This window comes from Nematostella vectensis, chromosome 2 (assembly GCF_932526225.1).
Source record: "Nematostella vectensis chromosome 2, jaNemVect1.1, whole genome shotgun sequence".
Classification (NCBI taxonomy): Eukaryota; Metazoa; Cnidaria; class Anthozoa; order Actiniaria; family Edwardsiidae; genus Nematostella; species Nematostella vectensis.
This window is the reverse complement of record NC_064035.1, coordinates 9,258,731-9,282,258: the sequence shown is the minus strand read 5'-3', so window position 1 is coordinate 9,282,258 and position 23,528 is coordinate 9,258,731. Positions and strand designations below refer to the sequence as shown.

At 39.7% G+C, this 23,528-nt stretch overlaps 3 protein-coding genes and 1 long non-coding RNA gene across 10 annotated transcripts in view; 3 read left to right on the top strand and 1 right to left on the bottom strand.

Annotated features, from left to right (window-relative positions):
- LOC5521347 overlaps positions 1 to 6,663 on the top strand; it is a 28,271-nt gene extending 21,608 nt beyond the window's left edge. For all 4 annotated transcript variants that reach the window (XM_048720410.1, XM_048720412.1, XM_048720413.1 and 1 more), the window contains 6 exons: positions 625 to 696; positions 1,777 to 1,875; positions 1,977 to 2,096; positions 2,490 to 2,528; positions 2,770 to 2,865; positions 5,605 to 6,663. In XM_048720410.1, coding sequence (XP_048576367.1) covers positions 625 to 696; positions 1,777 to 1,875; positions 1,977 to 2,096; positions 2,490 to 2,528; positions 2,770 to 2,865; positions 5,605 to 5,988 — 810 coding nt within the window. In that variant the 3' untranslated portion in view covers positions 5,989 to 6,663. The remainder of the gene's footprint in view (positions 1 to 624; positions 697 to 1,776; positions 1,876 to 1,976; positions 2,097 to 2,489; positions 2,529 to 2,769; positions 2,866 to 5,604) is intronic.
- A 1,211-nt stretch (positions 6,664 to 7,874) lies between these two features.
- On the bottom strand, positions 7,875 to 23,227 carry LOC5521348 (sorcin). Of its 4 annotated transcripts, none has more exons than XM_048720417.1 (10): positions 23,094 to 23,227; positions 20,828 to 20,899; positions 20,212 to 20,308; positions 19,691 to 19,712; positions 19,482 to 19,503; positions 18,915 to 18,983; positions 18,549 to 18,627; positions 18,113 to 18,226; positions 10,469 to 10,527; positions 7,875 to 8,162 (listed from the first exon to the last, which is right to left on the bottom strand). In XM_048720417.1, exons 2-10 carry the CDS (start codon positions 20,867 to 20,869, stop codon positions 8,136 to 8,138), a joined length of 531 nt encoding a protein of 176 aa, XP_048576374.1. In that variant the 5' UTR covers positions 20,870 to 20,899; positions 23,094 to 23,227; the 3' UTR covers positions 7,875 to 8,135. The 4 variants fall into 4 exon arrangements, with proteins under 4 accessions (XP_048576374.1, XP_048576375.1, XP_048576372.1 ...); XM_048720418.1 differs by having other exon boundaries at positions 20,239 to 20,308; positions 23,094 to 23,224; XM_048720415.1 differs by having other exon boundaries at positions 23,041 to 23,170.
- On the top strand, positions 10,975 to 13,535 carry LOC125558733. Its single transcript, XR_007306158.1, has 2 exons — positions 10,975 to 12,284; positions 12,931 to 13,535. It is a non-coding gene; the product is annotated as an uncharacterized LOC125558733 (long non-coding RNA).
- On the top strand, positions 15,287 to 16,475 carry LOC125558672 (melatonin receptor type 1B-A-like). The gene has a single exon (XM_048720414.1). The coding sequence runs from the start codon at positions 15,699 to 15,701 to the stop codon at positions 16,335 to 16,337; it is 639 nt and encodes a 212-aa protein (XP_048576371.1). The 5' UTR covers positions 15,287 to 15,698; the 3' UTR covers positions 16,338 to 16,475.
- Positions 23,228 to 23,528: the final 301 nt, after the last annotated feature.

Sequence of the window (23,528 nt, the reverse complement as noted above, 5' to 3'; positions counted from 1 at the left end):
TATTTCCATTACTATTCCCTCCTTTTTCTAGTTCTGCTTGTTAAAAATAATCATTTACAACTTACTACTTTAGTAAACGGATATTTTTCCGATAGATAATTGTTTAATTCCAGAGATATTTACTAGGTAAATGTAACACGTGAGGTCGGTGCCTTTTGAGTAAAAGGACGTTACGAGATATCGTCATAATACAACGACCTATTCAAACCAACCAATTGAAATGCCCGTTACATAAAAAATATAAGGCCGCATAGCGGAAAGCATAGCGTAAATCTATTTCCAGTAACATTTCCTCTTTTTTTCAGTTCTGCTTGTTGAAGGTGATTATTTGCAACTAACTACTTTAGTAAACGGATATTTCCAATAAAAAAAATATTGTTTAATTCCAGCGATGTTTATAGATAATGTAACTCGTTAGTTTGGTGCCTTTTGGGTGAAAGGACGTGACGTCACGAGTTATCGTCATTCAAAGACCGGCCAAAGACTGCTTGTCAGTGTTTCACGTCAAAACTAAACACAGCATTCCCGTAAATAGGACTTTTTTTTCCTTGGGGGGTGGGGTGGGGGCGCTAAATCCGAAGGGCCTTTTTTCTGAAAAAAAAAATCTCTCGATTTTTTTTGCAGGAGCTGCATAGGAATAATCTGGACGAAGACAGTATAATTAGTTTAAAAGAACTAAGAGGAGTCTTCAAAAAGGTACGCATGATCTAATGCAAATATTAAAACTAAAAAAATGACTTTTAATTTACCCTTGAAATTTCTTACTCTGGTCCAATTGGAAGAACAAATGACCAGAACAAATGACACTTTCATTACTATATCGCCCTATACTCCCGTAAAATATAGGCCCAACTCCAAAACGTCGGAAGTGCAAACTAAAACACCACCAGACCCTGATACTCATTGATGCATCCAAGGCATAGACGAACTTCAAAAGCGCATCCAAGCAATGTAATAGAATTGACTCCATTGTCAAAATATTAACACTTATTTCTGACCAATTCGTAAACAAAAACATTTCTTACCAAAAAAGACACAAAATTCCGAACTACAAATACAGACAAGCAAACACAGAACAAGTCACAAATAGATACATTATTGCGCTCTGTCAGGTCCGAAATACAGAGAAAAGAAGCCTCTGCTAGCAGGGAACCATTTTAGGGCCATTAGCCACAATAATCAATGCTAAAAACTCCATTAGAAGCGAGTCGCCATGTTAAGGCTGTATTGCATGCCTGCACTGCATCATGGGAGTCTTGGAAACACCTTCACGGAGAGTCGGGCAAATTCCTCTCTCATAATCATAACAGTTTTTTATAAGCCTCTTTGCCCCAAAGCCAAACAAAACATTTCCAGGTCCAAGGAAGCCAGAAAAGACACCGCAGTGCATTGTTGGAAACTTTAAGGCATACCGTCTTGGGTCAGCTGTAGCCAAAGAGCCTTTTTTTTCTTAGCCATGAAAGCACAAATACTTTTTGTGGCTATTTATAAAAGAATGTCGATCAACCACTCCTTTGTTATTGTTTATTATTTTAAAATACAACTGCTTATTCGCAAGGAAACTTCAAAATAACAATCTACGAATGAAGTCTGTTACATTGTTGATGATGTTAATGAATTAAGCGATGAAAATGGCTTTTGTGACTCGGCATGAAATGGCGGCTTGATTGGCCTTCTTTAATATATGTTATAACGATACTATTGTTCATTCATGGAAAAGCTAGCGGCATCTGTTCGGGGTCTCCACCTATTTATTCGATTCTTTTTTTCTCTCAGCCTCTCGAGTTCACGCAAAAGGATGCAGAGATGCTTTTTGGTCCGGATGTCAATTATCGCTCGGCCTTCGAGGAACTTGACAAAGACGAGGACGGAGAAGTATACCAAGACTGACAATTCATCCCTCAATGGGCTCGTGTTTTTTTTTTTTATAATGATGATAATCATTCAAACTCACTTGAATCTCATTTTGCCTTCAGATAACATTTCAGGAGCTAATGGCGTTTATAGAGAAAAAAGGGGTCAACATTCAAAACCGATTTCTTGGTTATTCGAGAAAGGAGATCCGGCACTTGGGCGATTTCATCCAGACGTTACAGGTATTGCAATCAAATTAGACAAAAACACGCTTAGCCAGCGTGTACGAGTCTACTCGCCTCGTTTGGTTCAGGACCTAGTTTGGTTCAGCGCAATGCACGGAATATTCCGTTTTACTAAGAGGAGTAACGGATCCCAAAATACTGTGGAGGCACAGAGACATAAAGAAAAGGGGGGCACAGCCACTCTGAATTAGGTATGTTGTTATAATTTAAGTCACCCCTGCCCCCTATTGGCGGTACAGTACTGTTACTGGAATACAACCGCAAGCGCATGCGCAAGAGAACGCAACGGCTTGATTCTCACTTGTGTTGCGCTTGTACTCGTTCTTGCACTTCCTAGTGAGAGCAAGCCTTTTTTGCTAGTTACTTATCTTTTTTTTTTTTCGCAAACAGACGGCACTATCTGTTAACGTCAAAAGAGTTTACGTTGAGGTGAGTCTACAGTTTTACCGTTGACAGATAATCAACATATCATTCGGACGCTTTTAGTTTTTTTGTTTGCTATATCGTTATGAAACCTTATGTGAAAGTGTTGGTGTATCTGACGCATGGCTCTTGATGATGTCATTGTTATCCTTTGTTTATGTTGCGTGATGTTGGTTTTGATTTTCTTTGCTGTTGTACTTGATTTCAAGGCGACCCTAACCTTTGAGTTGATGCATTTTACCTGCAGAAAAAAGACGTGGAAAGAACAATTGGCATCGACACTGACTATATCGAGACGAACGACTATAATTTAGACCAGGGTGATGTTGAGTTCTTGATAGAGGTGAGAGCGTCACAGCGATTTATTTTGATGTTACTAAAAACCAATTGCAAAATGTATTTCCACGTAGGTAGGTAGGTAGGTAGGTAGGTAGGTAGGTAGGTAGGTAGGTAGGTAGGTAGGTAGGTAGGTAGGTAGGTAGGTAGGTAGGTAGGTAGGTAGGTAGGTAGGTAGGTAGGTAGGTAGGTAGGTAGGTAGGTAGGTAGGTAGGTAGGTAGGTAGGTAGGTAGGTAGGTAGGTAGGTAGGTAGGTAGGTAGGTAGGTAGGTAGGTAGGTAGGTAGGTAGGTAGGTAGGTAGGTAGGTAGGTAGGTAGGTAGGTAGGTAGGTAGGTAGGTAGGTAGGTAGGTAGGTAGGTAGGTAGGTAGGTAGGTAGGTAGGTAGGTAGGTAGGTAGGTAGGTAGGTAGGTAGGTAGGTAGGTAGGTAGGTAGGTAGGTAGGTAGGTAGGTAGGTAGGTAGGTAGGTAGGTAGGTAGGTAGGTAGGTAGGTAGGTAGGTAGGTAGGTAGGTAGGTAGGTAGGTAGGTAGGTAGGTAGGTAGGTAGGTAGGTAGGTAGGTAGGTAGGTAGGTAGGTAGGTAGGTAGGTAGGTAGGTAGGTAGGTAGGTAGGTAGGTAGGTAGGTAGGTAGGTAGGTAGGTAGGTAGGTAGGTAGGTAGGTAGGTAGGTAGGTAGGTAGGTAGGTAGGTAGGTAGGTAGGTAGGTAGGTAGGTAGGTAGGTAGGTAGGTAGGTAGGTAGGTAGGTAGGTAGGTAGGTAGGTAGGTAGGTAGGTAGGTAGGTAGGTAGGTAGGTAGGTAGGTAGGTAGGTAGGTAGGTAGGTAGGTAGGTAGGTAGGTAGGTAGGTAGGTAGGTAGGTAGGTAGGTAGGTAGGTAGGTAGGTAGGTAGGTAGGTAGGTAGGTAGGTAGGTAGGTAGGTAGGTAGGTAGGTAGGTAGGTAGGTAGGTAGGTAGGTAGGTAGGTAGGTAGGTAGGTAGGTAGGTAGGTAGGTAGGTAGGTAGGTAGGTAGGTAGGTAGGTAGGTAGGTAGGTAGGTAGGTAGGTAGGTAGGTAGGTAGGTAGGTAGGTAGGTAGGTAGGTAGGTAGGTAGGTAGGTAGGTAGGTAGGTAGGTAGGTAGGTAGGTAGGTAGGTAGGTAGGTAGGTAGGTAGGTAGGTAGGTAGGTAGGTAGGTAGGTAGGTAGGTAGGTAGGTAGGTAGGTAGGTAGGTAGGTAGGTAGGTAGGTAGGTAGGTAGGTAGGTAGGTAGGTAGGTAGGTAGGTAGGTAGGTAGGTAGGTAGGTAGGTAGGTAGGTAGGTAGGTAGGTAGGTAGGTAGGTAGGGTAGGTAGGTAGGTAGGTAGGTAGGTAGGTAGGTAGGTAGGTAGGTAGGTAGGTAGGTAGGTAGGTAGGTAGGTAGGTAGGTAGGTAGGTAGGTAGGTAGGTAGGTAGGTAGGTAGGTAGGTAGGTAGGTAGGTAGGTAGTAGGTAGGTAGGTAGGTAGGTAGGTAGGTAGGTAGGTAGGTAGGTAGGTAGGTAGGTAGGTAGGTAGGTAGGTAGGTAGGTAGGTAGGTAGGTAGGTAGGTAGGTAGGTAGGTAGGTAGGTAGGTAGGTAGGTAGGTAGGTAGGTAGGTAGGTAGGTAGGTAGGTAGGTAGGTAGGTAGGTAGGTAGGTAGGTAGGTAGGTAGGTAGGTAGGTAGGTAGGTAGGTAGGTAGGTAGGTAGGTAGGTAGGTAGGTAGGTAGGTAGGTAGGTAGGTAGGTAGGTAGGTAGGTAGGTAGGTAGGTAGGTAGGTAGGTAGGTAGGTAGGTAGGTAGGTAGGTAGGTAGGTAGGTAGGTAGGTAGGTAGGTAGGTAGGTAGGTAGGTAGGTAGGTAGGTAGGTAGGTAGGTAGGTAGGTAGGTAGGTAGGTAGGTAGGTAGGTAGGTAGGTAGGTAGGTAGGTAGGTAGGTAGGTAGGTAGGTAGGTAGGTAGGTAGGTAGGTAGGTAGGTAGGTAGGTAGGTAGGTAGGTAGGTAGGTAGGTAGGTAGGTAGGTAGGTAGGTAGGTAGGTAGGTAGGTAGGTAGGTAGGTAGGTAGGTAGGTAGGTAGGTAGGTAGGTAGGTAGGTAGGTAGGTAGGTAGGTAGGTAGGTAGGTAGGTAGGTAGGTAGGTAGGTAGGTAGGTAGGTAGGTAGGTAGGTAGGTAGGTAGGTAGGTAGGTAGGTAGGTAGGTAGGTAGGTAGGTAGGTAGGTAGGTAGGTAGGTAGGTAGGTAGGTAGGTAGGTAGGTAGGTAGGTAGGTAGGTAGGTAGGTAGGTAGGTAGGTAGGTAGGTAGGTAGGTAGGTAGGTAGGTAGGTAGGTAGGTAGGTAGGTAGGTAGGTAGGTAGGTAGGTAGGTAGGTAGGTAGGTAGGTAGGTAGGTAGGTAGGTAGGTAGGTAGGTAGGTAGGTAGGTAGGTAGGTAGGTAGGTAGGTAGGTAGGTAGGGAGGGAGGGAGGGAGGGAGGGAGGGAGGGAGGGAGGGAGGGAGGGAGGGAGGGAGGAAGGTAGGGAGGTTGGGAGGTTGGGAGGTTGGGAGGTAGGGAGGAAGGTAGGGAGGTAGGTATACCGTACCGTTTGGCTTGAAAAATATCTTGTTTCTACAAACCTTTTTACGTTTTTAAAATCAACAATCACATGATAAATTGTTGAGCATTGGTCCCCTTTCATGGCTAACGAATTCCTCAGACAGTATTAGGATACGGAACTCAAGTAGTGCCTCAAGTATTATGCTTCTAACGGCATCCGCTGTTTTGTCCGCAGTCCGGCCGCCGTGCAACGCGAGCCTTCCTACGTGAATACTCCATGAGAGAGTCTAGAAAAGACGACTACTGCCATTCCATACCAGAACGACGCGAGCCGGTCCAAGTAAAAAGCATGTCAACAAAGAAACGAACAGCGTCCGTAGTATCTGCGACTTCAAACGTATCCGTGACGTCACTGGGCGAGTCCATGCCCTCATCATCTCGGTTTCGAACACCAAGCCCACTCCCACCGATAGGTAAAAAGGAAAGTCAAAGGGAAGGATCTTCAGGATCCGAAGAGAGCGCTCGTAGCTCGAGGAAGGTTAGCGTAGAAGTGCCTCGGAGTCCGAGTGGTAAACGACGAGGTCGCGGGGGAAAGGTCGGCATTACCACTATCGTATAGCATACCCTTATGTACGGGGGAGTAACTTATCTTTTGAATGGAGGGAAAAGGCTTGCCTCCCTAATTTACTAAGGACGGTAGGGTTATTTGGTGGTTTCCAAATATTTGAAACTGCATAAACAGGGCCGTGGCTAGTATTTCATGATTCCCTTGATCAAATTACGATATCGACTTTGTCTCGGTTATTATATATTTTTTTCATTTTAGGACTCTAAAACCCAAAATTTCACGAGTTCAAAGATAAGGGAGTTTCCAACGTTAGCGGCCCTAGTTAATAGATCATAAAAAATGTCAGAATTTGTAATATATTTGATGTCTATAGAACTTGATAAGTTTATCACATAGACTTGGTTTTCAGCGCTTGCAAAAACAGTTGAAAGTTGAGTCTTAAATTCTCAAGAGCTTATTATGAAAGTCATGTTCATCATGATCTCTTGTCACAATATACAACAGGTAGTAGTTTTTAGCTTAGACCACTGAACGGCGGACCATTGGTTGGTGGAGCTAATACATCCCATCATATTTTTCAAGCGTTTTCATGCTCGTTATCCCTTAAATCTTTATCTTTATCCGAAAATCAATTTTGTGATACCAATTTCATTGTTAGCAGATGTATTTATTACACAGAAAGGGTGCTTGTAATCTTATTGTAATAAACGTTATATTTTTCTATTATATTCTGTACTTAGATTCTGTCCCGCATAGATTCTTTAGGCTGCAAACGTGCAAATTGCCTTGTTTTTAGGGGGGGGGGGGGGCGGTGTTTTATTCGCGCGCATTCTAAACCTGTAATCATAGGCGCCAATTTTTTAAGCCACTAATTTGTCTCGCTAACGGCGTTGCAAGAACCTCTGGCACAAAGAATAGATCCAGCATGCACTGCTATCATACTCCACTAGGATCCAGCATGCACTGCTATCATACTCCACTAGGATCCAGCATGCACTGCTATCATGCTCCACTAGGATCCAGCATGCACTGCCACCATACTCCACTAGGCGCCAGCATGCACTGCCACCATACTTCACTAGGATCCAGCATGCACTGCCACCATACTTCACTAGGATCCAGCATGCACTGCTACCATACTTCACTAGGATCCAGCATGCACTGCCACCATTCCCTACAAGGATCCAGCATGCACTGCTATCATACTTCACTAGGACCAGCTTGCACTGCCACCATACTCCACAAGGATCCAGCATACATTGCCAGCATACTCCACTAGGATCCAGCATGCACTGCTACCATACTCCACTAGGATCCAGCATGCACTGCCACCATACTCCACTAGGATCAAGCATGCACTGCCACCACACTTCACTAGGATCCAGCATGCACTGCAATCATACTTCACTAGGATCCAGCATGCACTGCCACCATACTCCACTATGATCCAGCATGCACTGCTATCATACTCCACTAGGATCCAGCATGCACTGCTATCATACTCCACTAGGATCCAGCATGCACTGCTATCATACTTCACTAGGATCCAGCATGCACTGCTATCATACTCCACTAGGATCCAGCATGCACTGCTATCATACTCCACTAGGATCCAGCATGCACTGCCACCATTCCCTGCAAGGATCCAGCATGCACTGCTATCAAATTTCACTAGGATCCAGCATGCACTGCTACCATACTTCACTAGGATCCAGCATGCACTGCTACCATACCCTACAAGGATCCAGCATGCACTGCTATCATACTTCAAAAGAATCCAGCATGCACTGCTATCATACTTCAAACGAATCCAGCATGCATCGCAACTATGCTCTACAAGGATTCAGCATTCTTTGTCATCCATTCATATACTATGAATAATAAACTAGTGTTATTAGTGATATTTCAAATATCTGTAAAAAAATGTCACACATACAAAAGATCAAGTCTATTTAATTACACGCTGAAAACATTATTTACCACAAACGTGACCTCAAAAGTAAGATTAGGCTTTTAGGGAAGAGGTGCAAATTTAGGTTCTTTTAGAATGCTTGGTACATAAAAGGGGGTTACATATGAATGTGTAGAGGACAATATACACCTAGGAGTATCCCTAAGCAGGCTGATGCTTGGATTCACTTTTATTCTATGCCATATCCAAGACCATTGAGTAGTTCTAGCAGCACCATTGAGTAGTTCTAGCAGTACATCGACACTTGGATAAACTGAAATGAGAAGAAGGAACATTTCATTTTTTTTTTATTAATCCCATCTCCCTCTCCTTTATCTCAATGTCTGGCCTTCAGAATACTAACAAGCACCCTACGAGCGAGTTTACTCCTACCAAACGAAAGCGCTTGTAAAGAATTATTTATTAATATCGATCAAAATGTATTTTTGCGCAAATGGCTTTTTTTGTTTCTGTAGCTGAGGTTATAAAATTATTTGTTGCGTATTTGAGCAACTGATACGGTTTTAGGGTGGGTCCTGACAGCACTGCTGTTGTTGTCTTGTGCGGTGATGATAAAAGTTGACTGTATTCATGTTCGTTTTGCATGTCATTCATATGTTGATACTAGTTGTGGCGAAACTGTCGAAAGCCCGTTGTACGCTGGGATGATTTTTTTTTTGTTCAAAATGATATTGATATATTACATGGCGTACAAACAAAATGCTTGAAGTGTTTAATTTAAAAAAGAGAACGCATTTACAATTAAAAATGCTATATACTGTTTACTATACATAAATATATACAAACTCAATGAAAAGGCAACCAGATTTTCTAGGCATCTATATTTCAACTTCATTCAGAAGTCTTAATCAGGGTGAATGAAAATTAACCGTTACAATATACGAATACATACAATAAACTGTGACTATATAGATATCGGACTTTAGAATTCACCAACTAGAGGCCTATCACAAATCCTGCATTCTGATTGGCTGAGCTAATAATAATCTATTAGTGATAGACGGTGAGTAGCGAAATGCTCGGAAAAATGGCGGCTGAATTGCGATTTGCCGAAAATAGCGACGTAGATAGTGCTATCCCAGAAAAAAATAAACTAAGGCAACCAAATATGGAATGAGGATTTTCAACGGTAAGAAAACAACCGAAATCGCCAATAAATTCATGTAAAATTTTCAAGCTGTTCAACTTTCAGCGGGAAATTTCCGAGGGATGAGATGTAACATATTTATCGTGTTTGTTTACAATAAGTCAAAACAAAGTTTACTTATCCAATAAAAGAAATGACTGCAAGGCTTAATCGTTGTCTCCAAGTATTTTATGCTTCGGTTCGACAAAAGATGACACTAAATGGCTGCACGGTGTCGATCGTAAACAACAACTACATGAAGTACAGGGCGGATCAAAAGTTCGTGCACTTTTTTAATTGAGTAAAAAAAACAAGTCTTACAAAACAGCAGCATGACAAATGTTTTCATATGATAAAAATACTTTATTGTAGTCTGTGAATACGAAAATCAATAGCCAGAGTGGCCGCCTTTGTTCTTTATTACAATTTTTATGCGCTTGGGTATAAAGCGAAAAAGTCCCTGTAATGTATCTACTGATACATTTCGCCAAGAACGGAGGAACCTCTCTAGTTATCTTATCGTCTTCGGCGATGGATCACTGTAACTTAACTTGTCCAAATTACCCTAAACACTTTCTACCGGTTCACGGTTAGGTTTATTGACTGGTCATTCTTCCCTTTCTATAGAATTTGGCATGTTTTGTTGGCAACAATTGATAAGTAACTTTTTCGATTTCGACTGTTTCGATTCGCACTGAACACCCTAATTTTAGTAGCTGATCTTGGGCATGGGAATTCGTCGAATATCTTCGCTTGTATTTTTCTTTGATAATTATATTTTTTTAAAGTTTTGACTTTTGTCAAAACTGCTAGGCTCCCCAATCTAGTATTGTCAACGAAATCGTACCGTGAACACCAATTCTTGCTCCGACCTTTGAATAATTTTAGCTATTTGCGTGCTATTTCTCTAAACGAACAGTCTGATGACCACAAAATTGCTGCCTGGGCTCTAGAATATGTCACTTTTCTTCCATTTCACGTTTTCTAACGCTCCTGATGCTCGTGAAACCTCGGCAAATAGAACTCTCTCTTCACAACAACAAAAATGGCGCAAAATGTGCATTTCGGACTTGGCATGCGCGCAACATTTGACGGGAAAAGTTAAAATTTTCAGGATCTTAGGACTTCTTTAGGAATATTAAATAATGTTCGTTACTTGTTTAAACAATAATTCAAGTTTGAAAAATAAAATCAACGCATTTTAAAAAGTGCACGAACTTTTGTTCCACCCTGTAGACTCTCGCCTCATGAAATATTTATATTCAAGTTAACTTCTTTTTGTCTATGTTTGACAATCTAGTTGGTGAATTCGGCCTTCGGCCTCATGGTCTATAGTCCAATCGGCCTCAAGGTCTAATTGTTTAATAGATCGGCAGCTTGGGAAACGGGCTGTTTCTATAGTTGAAAATAGTTGCTTCGTTGGCAGTACTTACGTCGTCGTAGGCAAAATTCGCGTAGCCGTTTTGGGCTGTATCGCGTCTCCTGAACTGATCTATAAAGAGAAAAAAACGAGGTTGACACAAAGGATTTTTAGAAATGGTCAATACATCAATGTATCCAGGGTTGGATCCAGGGTAGTTTACGTGAGTTCCGGAACTCACTCAAAGTTTTTCAGACCAAGTTATTTTGAACTTAAATGGATTTTTTTTAAAATAATCCGATCTCCCTAAAAACTATTGGCTTGTCTGTGGAAATAATTCAATCTCCTGTATTTTTGCTTTTTAATTAAATTAAACACGTAAAAAGATGCCTTATCGTCGTTATTATTCTTATGCGACTTCACGGAGCGCCCTGGATCACGAGCTTTGGATTTGAGCTTCGATCACTTTTCGGGAACCTGCGGAAATCCGTCGGATAAGATCGGAAAATATTGTGTCACCAATTTGCATCCAAGGGGGTGGGTGAGGTGTTATTATAGTTAGCACTGGAACACACTCAAACACTCGCGCGATTGGCTGGAAATTTTTTCATTGTGTTGGAACTCACTCAAAACCATTTTTGATTGGCTAACTCACTTGGAAATCACCGCGGAAACTATTGACAAAAGTATAAAAGTGTCGATAGTGGTGACCAAATACTGGAGCAGCACCTAGAAAATGTACCAAGAAATGCCACATACATTTCAAAGACCATCCAGAATCAAATGATGTCAACTGTTGGTGCTCATATTTTAAATAATTTATCTCAGGAAATGAAAGATAGTAAGTATTTTTCTGTAATGGCAGATGAAGCGGCTGATATAGCAAACAAAGAAAATCTTTCTGTTGTGATTAGATTTCTCGACTCAACCAAAAACATCAGAGGAGAATTTATTGGATTTTATATTTGTAAGGAGGGAACAACAGGAGAGGCCATCAAAGACCTTTAAACTGCAGCTGTAGTAGACTTAGGATTGATGATGGAAGACTGTCGTGGCCAATGTTATGATGGCGCTGGCAATATGGCTGGACGACTTAATGGAGCCTCCTCGTTAATCAGAGCAGAACATGAGAAGGCAATTTTTGTCCATTGCATGAATCACCAGCTGAATTTGTGTATTGCCAATACCTGCCAAATACCAAATGTCAGAAACATGATGGATGTTGTGCGAAAGCTTTTTGATTTTTTTCACAACTCTCCCAAGCGACAAGAACATTTAGAATTCAAGATCATAGAACTTTTGCAAAAAAAAAAAAAAAAAAAAAAAAAACACACACACTGCTTTAATTAATGTATGCCGCACCCGATGGCTTGAAAGGATAGATGCTATGGACCGAATAGTTGAGCTTCTCCATCCAGTCACAGCTACACTAGAAGATATCTCAATGAACAGACACAAGCACGAAAATACCAACTGGAATCCTACCAGCAGACAAGATGCCCAATCATTACTTAATGCTATCAACTTTTCCTTTATTGTTGCTATTGTTATTGTCAGACATATTTTGGCACTAAGCCACTTACAGTAAAGCTGCAAAGTAAAGCTATGGATATCCTGAAAGCTAAAGAAGAACTTGCTCTTCTGATATCAGTTCTCACAGAAATGAGTAATGACATTGATGGCACACACCCATGAACTGTACCAGGATGCAGTGACTATCGCAAGACAAGTAGATGTACAACCAGCTCAGAGACAGACACATAGACCCAATGCTCCTGCTTCAAATCCTGAAGACTATTACAAGATAAATCAGACCAGAGTTTTCCTAGACCATGTACTCGAGCAGCTCGGTTCTAGATTCAAGGATGATGTATTTATCTGCTACAAAGGTATTTCGCTCATACCCTCTGTTTTGATTGCTACTGACGACTGGAAGCCTGTTTTAGAATTTTGTAACTATTACAGACAGGACATGCCAAATTATATAGGTTTACAGGCAGAGCTTTTATTATGGGAGAGATTATGGAAGGGGAGGAATAACAGAGGAGAAGTGATTCCAGACACTCTTAAGGCTACACTGGAGGATATTGACAAAGATGCATATGCCAATATTTATTTCATGTTAAAGATCCTGATCACACTTCCAATTTCATCTGCTTCTTGTGAGAGATCCATTTCATCCCTTCGAAATCTTAAAACCTATTTGAGAAGCACAATGACTAAGGACAGATTGAATAGGCTGGCACTAATGTATACCCACAAAGACATGGATTTAGAACTGGACAGAATAATAGATTTATTTGCTCAATTGCACCCTAGGAGAATGAGAAGGGCAAACATATTAACTTAAATTTTTGCACCATCTGTTTCTAGAGGGCTTGTGAGTTTTGTTCCATCTGGGTCTCACCCTTAAACTGATGGAGCTACAGAAACTGAAACTGGTGCCTGTATAACTTTCTTAAAAAGTCATTTCTAGATGTTTTTTATTTAGTGATGATTTCAATTTTTCTATTGACACTGGGATTTCATGTTAAGCTCAAATGGTTTACAAACATTTCCCTGGGCTCCAGAAGCTGCAGTTTCAAAGGATAAAAAAGGGGAGTATTTTTCAAATTATATATATATTTTATAATCATTTAGTACTTCTCATTTTTTTAACTTGATATTAATGTTGTATTTTTCTCCAGAGCTCCAGTGGCTGCAGTTCCCAAGGATGAAAAAGGGGAGTTTTTTTCAAATTATATTCTTTTTATAATCATTCAGTACTTCTCTCTTTTAAACTATGATAACAATGTTGGATTTTTCTCCAGAGCTCCAGTTATTGCAGTCCCCAAGGATGAAAAAGGGGAGTTTTTATTCAAATTATATTGTCTATAATTTGTACATATCTTTTGTATATGACATATGTATGATATTAATATTGGATTTTTTTTATTATTATCTTGAAAACTCCTGGACCAAGGACCAACCACAGGCTTGCCATCTATAAGTACCATTTTTCCTTCTTCTGCTCAAAGACAGTTAGTAGGCAGCTATATTCAACATAGACCAGTGGCACCGGTTTGGATACCAGATATTTTTTTGTAGAGCAAGGTGTTCCATGTACCACCTTCAACAAAATAAAACTTTTTTTGCCTTTATGATAGCATGTTTTTTTGTTCTTTTTGGGGTAATTAACTTTTTTGAAAATGCAGAAAATGGCATTTATAGAGCTTGAAATTTCAAATTTTCTTGGGGGAGCATGCCCCCAAACACCCCTATTGTTGGTGTTTCGGTGGAAACTACTCACTCAAAAACCTGGATCCACCCCTGGTATCAGAGCCCGAGAGTACGACAACAACAAAAGGGTAAAAACAATTGTGTTTCCTGTCCACTTAGAATAGGACATAAAATTATGAAGATTAAATTATTGAAATTCACCGTTTATTGATTTCCGCTTTGCACAAACTGTGGGTTTTTTTTTTCGGTTCCGGGAACAATAGCTCTACACAGGCACGGTTACACAGTCAAGACAAACAGAGTAAAACAGTTGACATAAGCAAGTGTAGCTGGTAGTTTTCCTGTTCATGTAGACATTTTAAAACCCCCTGTTTATTGGTGCTAGCACTTGATATGCATTTGTTTAAGTCAAATTTGTCCCGAGGACAATAAACACTTCACAGCCAAAATAACACAGTTTCAAAGACCAACGCTCTATTACGACACTTTGTTTAAGGGCAATAAACCAAGACACGGTTAACGTTTGGTGTAAGCTTCTCTGTTTTGCTGGCGTTTTGAACAATAGCTCTTTGTCAGAGGAAGACAACGTCAGACCTTTGTAGGAGATTACTTGCTCCAAAAAAGTAGTAATTTTCAAACCCGATTAATTATCCTGTTCTCAAAACGCCTTACGTTGTACAGTCATAATTGGCTTTTACCCTTATCTTACAACTTTTATTTGACATAAAATCTCCAAGTGCGATGAAAGGTCATATTTTTATCTGATCACCCGAAGTTTTTCTCTTCCATATGAACGATGAAAACGTTTCAACATTTAGACTTCAAACATCTTGTGTGAGAAAGTAAAATAATGGAATAAATCAATATATACTCGGGTTCTTGCAAACTAAGCTAAACTTCAGATTACCCCGCCACATAATTTTGTTCTATTGTTAATCTTAGAAATTAAGGTGTGACGTTCTTTTGTAGCACAAGTGTGGCGTGGTATTCTGAACATGTCCCTACTAATATAAAAACCAACTGTTTGTCAAGATTTTCAGTACACAAAAACACAAGGTAAAAAATCGTTCAAACATAACGTATAAACTTTTATAATATCAAATCAAAACAGCGAAAAGTCATAAAAAATATTTACAATAAACTGAGTAAACAATCTCTCTTTCACCTGCTCACAAACAATTACAAGAATAACTTTCATATGTTCAAAGTGTTAAATTGTGTAAATAATCCCCCTATGTAAAAGTGTGATTCGAGGATATAAATAATGAATACCAAGTGATATCGGTAATACTCATTCCTGACAACGCTTACAAGAGAAAAAGACAAGGATAACCACTTCTCTCAGACTCATCTTTATCTCAGCTTTAGAAGAGGCTAATAAGGCTAAATAATGTACAGAGGACTAGTATCAAGAACTTCAAAATATTAGCTAAGTGCAGTTGAAGGATAAATTGGGTTGCATAGAAAAAACTAGAGAGAAAGTACAGTGGTTGAAGAGGCTAATAAGGCTAAAGAGTGCACAGAGGACGTATCAAGTACTTCAAAATATTAGCGAAGTGCAGTTGAAGGATAAATTGGGTTGCATAGAAAAAACTAGAAACAAAGTACAATGGTTGAAGAGGCTAATAAGGCTAAAGAGTGCACAGAGGACGTATCAAGTACTTCAAAATATTAGCGAAGTGCAGTTGAAGGATAAAATGGGTTGCATAGAAAAAACTAGAAACAAAGTACAATGGTTGAAGTTGGAGTGGAAACTGCTTAAACTATTAGATCGCTGATACTCAACTTGATCTGAGCATAAGAAAAAAGGAAATAATATTGAGCCGAATGGAACGTGAATAGCTATTCGGGGACATTCCAGGAAAGAAGAAGTCACAAAAGCAACAACAACCATGCAACAAAGCGATCGAACAAATATAAACAAGAGCTAACTCTGGCAGAGAAAGGCAACTTGACGTTTAAGAACATTTCAAAATATCAAGAGATAAAAAAAATCTATTAAAAACGATTACACTTCACGTAAACTTAAAGGTGGTTTCAATAAAACAATTGTGATTCCCAATAAATCTTTCGTGCTGGCGCAAATGCAGCTAGTGCTCTCTTCACGAGGCGCAGGCCTAGTCGTGGCCGAGGCTGGGTTATTCACCATCCTTTGGATAGCCATGCTTATTGGGAACGGAGTGACGGTGTACATAGTGCTGAGAAATCCCCGGTTACGGACGGTACCTAACCTCTTCGTGGTATCTCTAGCACTCTCTGACATAGGTCTTGGTGTTCTATCTATGCCATTATGTACCTCGGTCCTTGTCACTTCTAGATGGTTATTTGGCCATGTATCCTGCCAATACCAAGGGTTCGTGGCTGGGATGATGGCTTTGACATCCACACAGACTCTTGCGCTGACCTCGGTTAACCGGTACTTCCGCATGGTAAAACCCAACGTAGTACCGCACGTACTTCACCACGCGATCCACCATCACCCTTATAAATTGTTCCTGGTTATCTCCATTCTGGCGCCGGTACCCTACCTGGCATCTGGGTCTCTGATGGTGTTCCATCCTGGCAAGTTCTACTGCTACTTGCACATCAACGCCGGCTGGTACCTCGCGTTTGTTGGGACCTTCTTTGTGGGAATACCCAACAGCATTATCATGTTCTGCTATTACAAGATCTTCATCACTGTCAGGGCGCACGAGAATCGTGTCCAAAAACACGAGAAATAACCCTAAAAGCGTGAGTGTGGAAGAGATCAAGATAATCCACACACTCTTCATGGTGGTCATGTTCTTTATGTTCTGCTGGACACCCATCTTTGTCATCGATCTCGTGGACACTTTTCGTGGTTACTGGTCACTTAACAGGGAGGCATATACGGTGTATACTTTCCTGGCCACCATCAGCAGCGCAGTGAACCCGATCATCTATGGCTTTATGAACCCGAGCTTCAGACAGGGGTACCTCAAGATTCTGTGTTGTAGGAAAGCTTGTGTAGTACCATTTGAAGGGAATGCTAGGGGAGTGGCAGGGGGTCTTCATCAAAAACACCTAAGTCTACAGCGGTGAGGGAGGAGAACCTGTAACGGTTCCCATGTTGACAGCACAAGGTCTAAGCATACAGAGGTAGAAGCAACCATTCAGAATGTCCAGTAAATACAAAAAGGAAAGAAAAACCTGAAAGCCAGACAAAAACATGTCGCAGAGAAAAGTAGTAAACAAGGTATAAACGGAGAAACATGTTTCCACTACTCCAATTGCTGGATAAAACCATAAACTTTCTGGTGACTAAATGGTTAGTTCAATTCAGATTGGGTGGAGCTTATTCCACTGTTATTTATTTAACAGATCGCACTTTAATCTTGAGCCAAACAACCTCCTCATTTATGACCGAGTTCATACTTAAATTATGCAAACCGTTAAGGGGTGCTCTGATGTCCTTTTCCAATTTCTTTTTTTTTTACTTCAGCTTATCAAACATACATCTCATTTATGACAAAGTTCAGTCAAGTCAGAAACTTGAACTATAGCAAACAGTAAAGGTGGATCTGTTTGTCTTTAACTTTTCCAATAATTTTCTACTTCAGCTGGTCAAACTTACATCAAATACTGTAGCTTTGGGTCTGACAGGCAAACAAATCCAAAGTCTCTGTGGCCTGGACATACATGGTCACTGGTAGTTTATCAAAGCCTCCCTAAAGCCTCCCTAAAGCCACAAGACTGCCTATGGGGCTTGATCTACTGATTCCAGATTTCATGTAAATAAATTTTGTCCCTGCGTTATACAGTTTAACATGTCAATTGGGTGGCCAGATGATAGATTGTCTTTGATTGTCTGAAATTATATTATCATTAATATGCGAAACTGTCAATCTTTTGTTTAAAATTTGTGTTAATATGGAAAATCGAAATACATATAACATGCAGTCAAATTATAGATGAAAACAGCCAAATGGCTTTCCAATGAATGAAAACTGTGGTTGGGTAAGTGCCTTTTATGGCTCGGTTTATCCATAATTCTATATACGTATGCTCGACAGTACAGTACACCTTATTACACTTATTTTCGCGAATTTCGTGATTTGTGTCGCGAAAATTGGGGTGCGCGAAAATTTAGTGAGTACACAAAACTCCTTTGGGTTAAATATCAAGCTTTATGGAAACACCTTGTCTATTTAGTCCTCAAACGTACATATAGTACCAGTAGGGGGCGAGTTGGACAATTTCAAGTTTTATGGAAATAAATGTGTTTGTTACAGTTGATGATTAAAGCACATTTTAATTCCAAATGTTTTGCTTTACTATATTGTCCCCAAAAATATTGCGAAATGTTGACATCGCTAAATTTAAGTGTAATGTGTCTGTACTGAATGTGGTCGTTTGTTTTGCTATACAACTCCAATAAAATTATCAGTGGATATTTTTTAATACTACTACGGGGAGAGGTCTGTGTCAGCTTCAGGTCTAGTCTGTGTTCTGTGTAAGGCCACTTCAATTAACTTACCTGTAAGAGCTCTGAGGCGAACACAGCAAGCGACAAAGTCATCATAGCTGATACAATTATTGATGGCATATCTTTTTGTGATTCCAGCAAGGCAGGCGGGACTTAGGCGATAGCCTAGAGAGGAAAGCATGACATGCTATCAAGAACAAGTAATCAAATTTTTTCCAAAATATTATAAGACCAAGGCATTAATCTATTGCAAGCTTACATTGGCACTAATTTATCTTTCGATTTAAGTGGTGTTTTGGTTGAGAATGTGGATAGGTGATAAAATTTTGGCTTGATTCCCCACAATGACACAATTATAATACAATACACATATGGCATGCAATAATAAAGCTGCATTACTAATCAAAGGCATTGAGAGCATTGTTGAGTTAGAGGCTCCATCATTCCTGACCTGTCACTGTACTTATTACATAGCTGCATTACTTACCAAAGGCATTGAGGGCATTATTGAGTTCATGAGGCTCCATGGTTCCAGACCTGTCACTGTCATACTGCATGAAGGTTGTCTGGGAAATATTGGTAAAAATGAGTAAACAAGAAAATCTTTAGTAATAACACTGTGGTCTTCCTGTGGTCAAATGTGATGGTCGACCTTTCAAGCCATAGACAAATCGAGATTTTATTCAGACTGTACAAGTTACAATGTGTACAAATGCTGCTTCTGATGTCTTATTTGCAAGGTCAACCAGCACAAATTTCAAGGAACACACTATAAGTAAATAAATGAGTACTATTATCATTATCACTACTATTACTGTATTTTAATTATTTAGATAATGAGCATTCTACCTACCTTCCATTGATTCAGAGCTGCCCACAGTTCTTTAAATTCATTGAATCCCATTTTCCCACTGTAGTCTCGCTAGATAGCAGTTATGGAAAGCTTTATAAAGGCTCTGAGGTTTCATTAGGCCCAGGCGGCCGGCGGAAGCGCCAGCTATTTTCCACCAAGCGCCGGCTCCTTTTTTTAAGTCGACTTATGTTTTATTTGAAATAAAAAGATAAAATGACTTTCACCCCCTACATATCAATCCTACATATCAAACCTACTCTGAAAGTTAATGAACGCCCTGAGACTTTTTTTAAAAAGAATATAAGAAAATACTGTCCAATCTTTGCTAGCATTATTTTTTTTTTGTAATTCAGGCATGGATATTTTGAAAGAAAAAAATAGATCTTTTAAGTTACACGAGAAAGCAAAAAGCTTGATCAACCTTTTTGCTTCCCAAAGCTCATCTCAAGAATTCAAAGAATTGTTAGCTGCTGTACCTAGTGACAATTAGAAAATAAGGGGAGAATGCAGAAGAGTTTTCATCTATGCTCTCAAAAATATTGTGAAAAAAGGACTGATAAAGGATACATCAAGCATTGTTATCATTAACCTGAAAAAAAAAATAATAATCTGAGAATATAATTTGCCACAAATTATACTGAAATGCATCCAATCATATTAACTTATGTATGTAAAGTATGCCTCCCCTCAAAATAAAATGTTGTTCTATATACAATAACTAAATAACCAATAACTAAAACAAGCCTATTTACATTATATTGAAAGAAACACCTCACCTGCAGGTCTCTATGCTGAATGCTGTCAGAAAACAAGACAATCTATCAATTAATGCTTTTTAAACTCACAAAATATAACCTTTATACATGAATGTAAAAAAAGCACAGAAAAACTGGTTTAAATATACCAAAGAAGTTGCACTGTATACAATGATATCTCTAAATATGAGGTAATTTCATGGAAATTGTAAATAAAGAAGTAAGGAAATCAGTCCTGCATTTGAATGTATATTTAGAAATTAGCAAGTCCTGTTTAGGCAAGGTCTAGAGTATGTACAAGTAGTGGGTGACCACAGATATTATTGGGAAATCTGGAAATGTTAAAACTTCCCTGGTTTTCAACAGAAAGCTCTTTATCTAATTTGTTGTAAAACCTGCTTCAAGGCCAATAATGTAACATTTGGAAGTGATTATTTTGGCAATCCCAGTTACTGAAGACATTGTCTTTATCATAACTGATTAATATATAATTTAATATTAAACAACAATATTTATGACATACGTGGTATGATCCAACCTACGTTGGTATGAACCAGAAATAGACCTACGTTGGTATGAACCAGAAATTCCTGATCTGGTCAAACAGTCCTGTAGCTCTTTACAATCAATCTGTTGGTCCTGTATCAAAGAGGGACAGTAGAAAAGATACATTTAAAACAGCATTCAAAATAGATTTGTGCCTTGGGCCAGTTGCACAAAGCCTGGATAAGTCTTATCCACCAGTTAAATCCTTATCCAGCGGATAAAACTTATTCAAGTGGCATGATTTGGTTGCACAAAGCCCAAATAAAAGTAATCCAGCGCATAAAGTTATTCAGATGACAGAGGTCCGATAAAGTCTTATCCACTGAATAAATGTGAAAGAAAAAAATTGCTTTCTAATTCATTGTCAGAATTTAGTTATGCAACCTTCTATCCACACTTTGTGCATCTCTATTTTATCGGCCGGATAACTTATCCAAAATTCGTGCAACCAGCCCCTGAGCTCTACTCAATAGATTTCTGCTTCTGCACCCTAACTGGAGGTGCTTGGGGATTCTCAGGTTGATTTCATCATATAAAAGTTGAAAGCACTCAGCAAATTCTAATAAGGCTGCTTGAGATTTCTTTATATGGCAAGAAGACCAAAATACTTACTTGTCCAGCAACAGCTGAGAAGTATCCCCATAATGGATCCATTCCTCCTGGATAGCCTGGCTGTGGGTAACCCTAATATTGTAATAACAGTAATATGATGATGACAATGATGGTTTAATAATAATAATAATAATAATAATAACAACAACAACAATAATAAAAATAATAATAATCAAGTGCTTATAGAGGCCTACGCTTACATTAGCCAGGGCTTTCGGGATTATTATGCTATAGTGCATAATTTTGCCTTGAGCACATAATTCCGAAAAAATGCATAATATGGTGCATAATTTGCGAAAAATTTGACAAAACAATCAAAACTATGTTTTTTTAATACCTTGAGAGACACATGGACTTTTTTCCAGTAAATATATAAATATAGTACATTATTGCAGCAAAAAGTATTTCAAACAAGATTGAACTTTACAAAACAATCAGGCGTTCTATGCTGATAACAGTTGGTGCCTGTGTTCTAGTGTTTTATATAACATGCACCATTATTGGAAGAAATATATCCAATCACAGCTTAACAAAGAAAATAGCGCCTGACTTTGATTTTTTTGAGGGAAACATCTGTCCTTCTTGTGTTTTTGCTTTGAAAATAGATTCTTTCGTAACAAAGACACCGAATAACTCCAAGAATCAAACAAAGAAATGTAATGTAACACCTCAAGAGTGGGCAAGCCAATATCCTGGGAACTTGCTGATTATGATCTTTTATTTTGTTCAGCTTGTAACGTTGTTGTGGGAGGTTTAGCTCTTATTTATGTAAACACGGCACATAAACAATCCATTGCATTCAGATGCTTGATTTGGAAGTTTAATTAATTGAAGCACTTAAATTTCCAAAATTTGGCGCATAATTTCAAGAAAAAAACGCATAATCCCAGAAGCCCTGATTAGCAGATCTATAACAACGAAAAGGTGCCATGCTCTACGGGGGTGAGCGCTAGGCTGCTTGGAAGACTGATATGGCAAGACTGAAGAAGAATGAGCAACAGGGACGGATCTAGGGGGGGGCCAGCCTCCCTATTTTCAGACATTTGGCTTAAAAATAACAAGAAATATAAGGAAATATACGGAGGAAGAATAAGTCCGCCCCCCCTTATTTAAACTTCTGGATCGGCCCCTGAACAAGTTATAGTGATATGTGTGTGCAGCCTACAGCCTGATGAGTATACAAGCCTAGGCATTGTAAATCAGATATATTTTTGCAGATATTTTGAGAAGGTTTGTTGTCAGGCGATATGGGTGGGTGGGAGGGTGAGTGAATGAGTAGAGAGAACAAAACAGACTAAGGTTTGCAGGTCTACCAACAGGGTGGTAAAGCATTACTGTATTGGCGATTTTTGGATGCAATATTACAGTATTTGGAAGTTTTACATGCGATATTACGTTATTCAAATACGTGAAATGTGAAAGGGCCATTTTTCGGTCTGTGAAACCTGAAAAAGCCATTTTTCGAGTTCGTGAAACGTGATCCATACCCCCCTTATATCAAGACAACAAATGATGCATTTAGAAGAATGAAGCCCCATAACTGAGATGTTTGGATAAGCATACTACTTGGAGCTATACTTTTTAAAACATTCTAAACTTCAAAATGATTGTTGCCAAAAAAATAATTCCCTTCAATTCTTTCAGGGGGCTGTGCGCCCATACTTTGTTATGTACTTTGCTCAGTAGAAGTAAAAAGTAAGCGAAAGAGGAGAGATGAGGGATTTGGTCATTTTGTCATAAATTGACAACACCCTTTATCAACAGTAACTTAGTAAATATTCATATCAACTAGAATCTACTTTTTATCATGAAATATGTAAAATAATAAACAGAAAAGTTCCACATTATCTTACTTAGCCATCTAAGAAAGCACGACGACTCGTACACAAACCATGTCGACATAAACCACTGCAGAAATGTTTTAATTTCGCAGCTGAAAATCATCCCTACTGCACTATTAACAGCTACAAATAAATTCTGAGGCACATCGAAGACTCTAGAACGTCTAGCAAGTTTGCAAAGTTCTTAAAAACCGCAGATGAGTACAGAGGAGGAGAATGCGGAAACTAGAACTGTTCGTTTCTTCATCTTGGGAAGTCGGTCAGTTTGTGTTTGTTTGCGCTGTCTAAGAGCATGTATGATAATCAGTCCATTAAGGACAGCTTCTAGGAGAGCCTCGATTATCCATCATTGCGAAGGAAACCTCAACTTACCCCTGGGTAGCCGCCAGGAGCTGGCCCACCGTAATAACCTTGATATGCCATACCTGAATTTTGACGTTCAACTCCAAAGTGAATCTTGTTTCGAGGGCCTGTTTCGAGGGATGCAACCTCGTCCCCAGGGTCTTCTGGGTAATTTTAAATTACCCAGAAGACCCTGGAACGAGGCTACGGAGGGATGAGCTCGATTGGCTGAGCAGCCGCGCCGTGCTGGCTGGTAAAAGAGGCTGAGCACGATATGCAATCAGCCGAGTGAGTTGGGGGGGGGGGGGAGGATGATGATTGTTTAAAGAGAAACAGAAATCATTTTTTAGCGGGAGTTATCGAAAGCTCACGGAGATACCAAGAAATGGGTAAGGCGAGGTGCTCATAAGTAGGGGCAATCATCTGTATTATATAAGTGTCACGGCGTTTCCTAGGATCAGGCTATTTTTAGACGCACGGATTAGCCAATCAGATGACAGGACGGAAAAATTGACTTT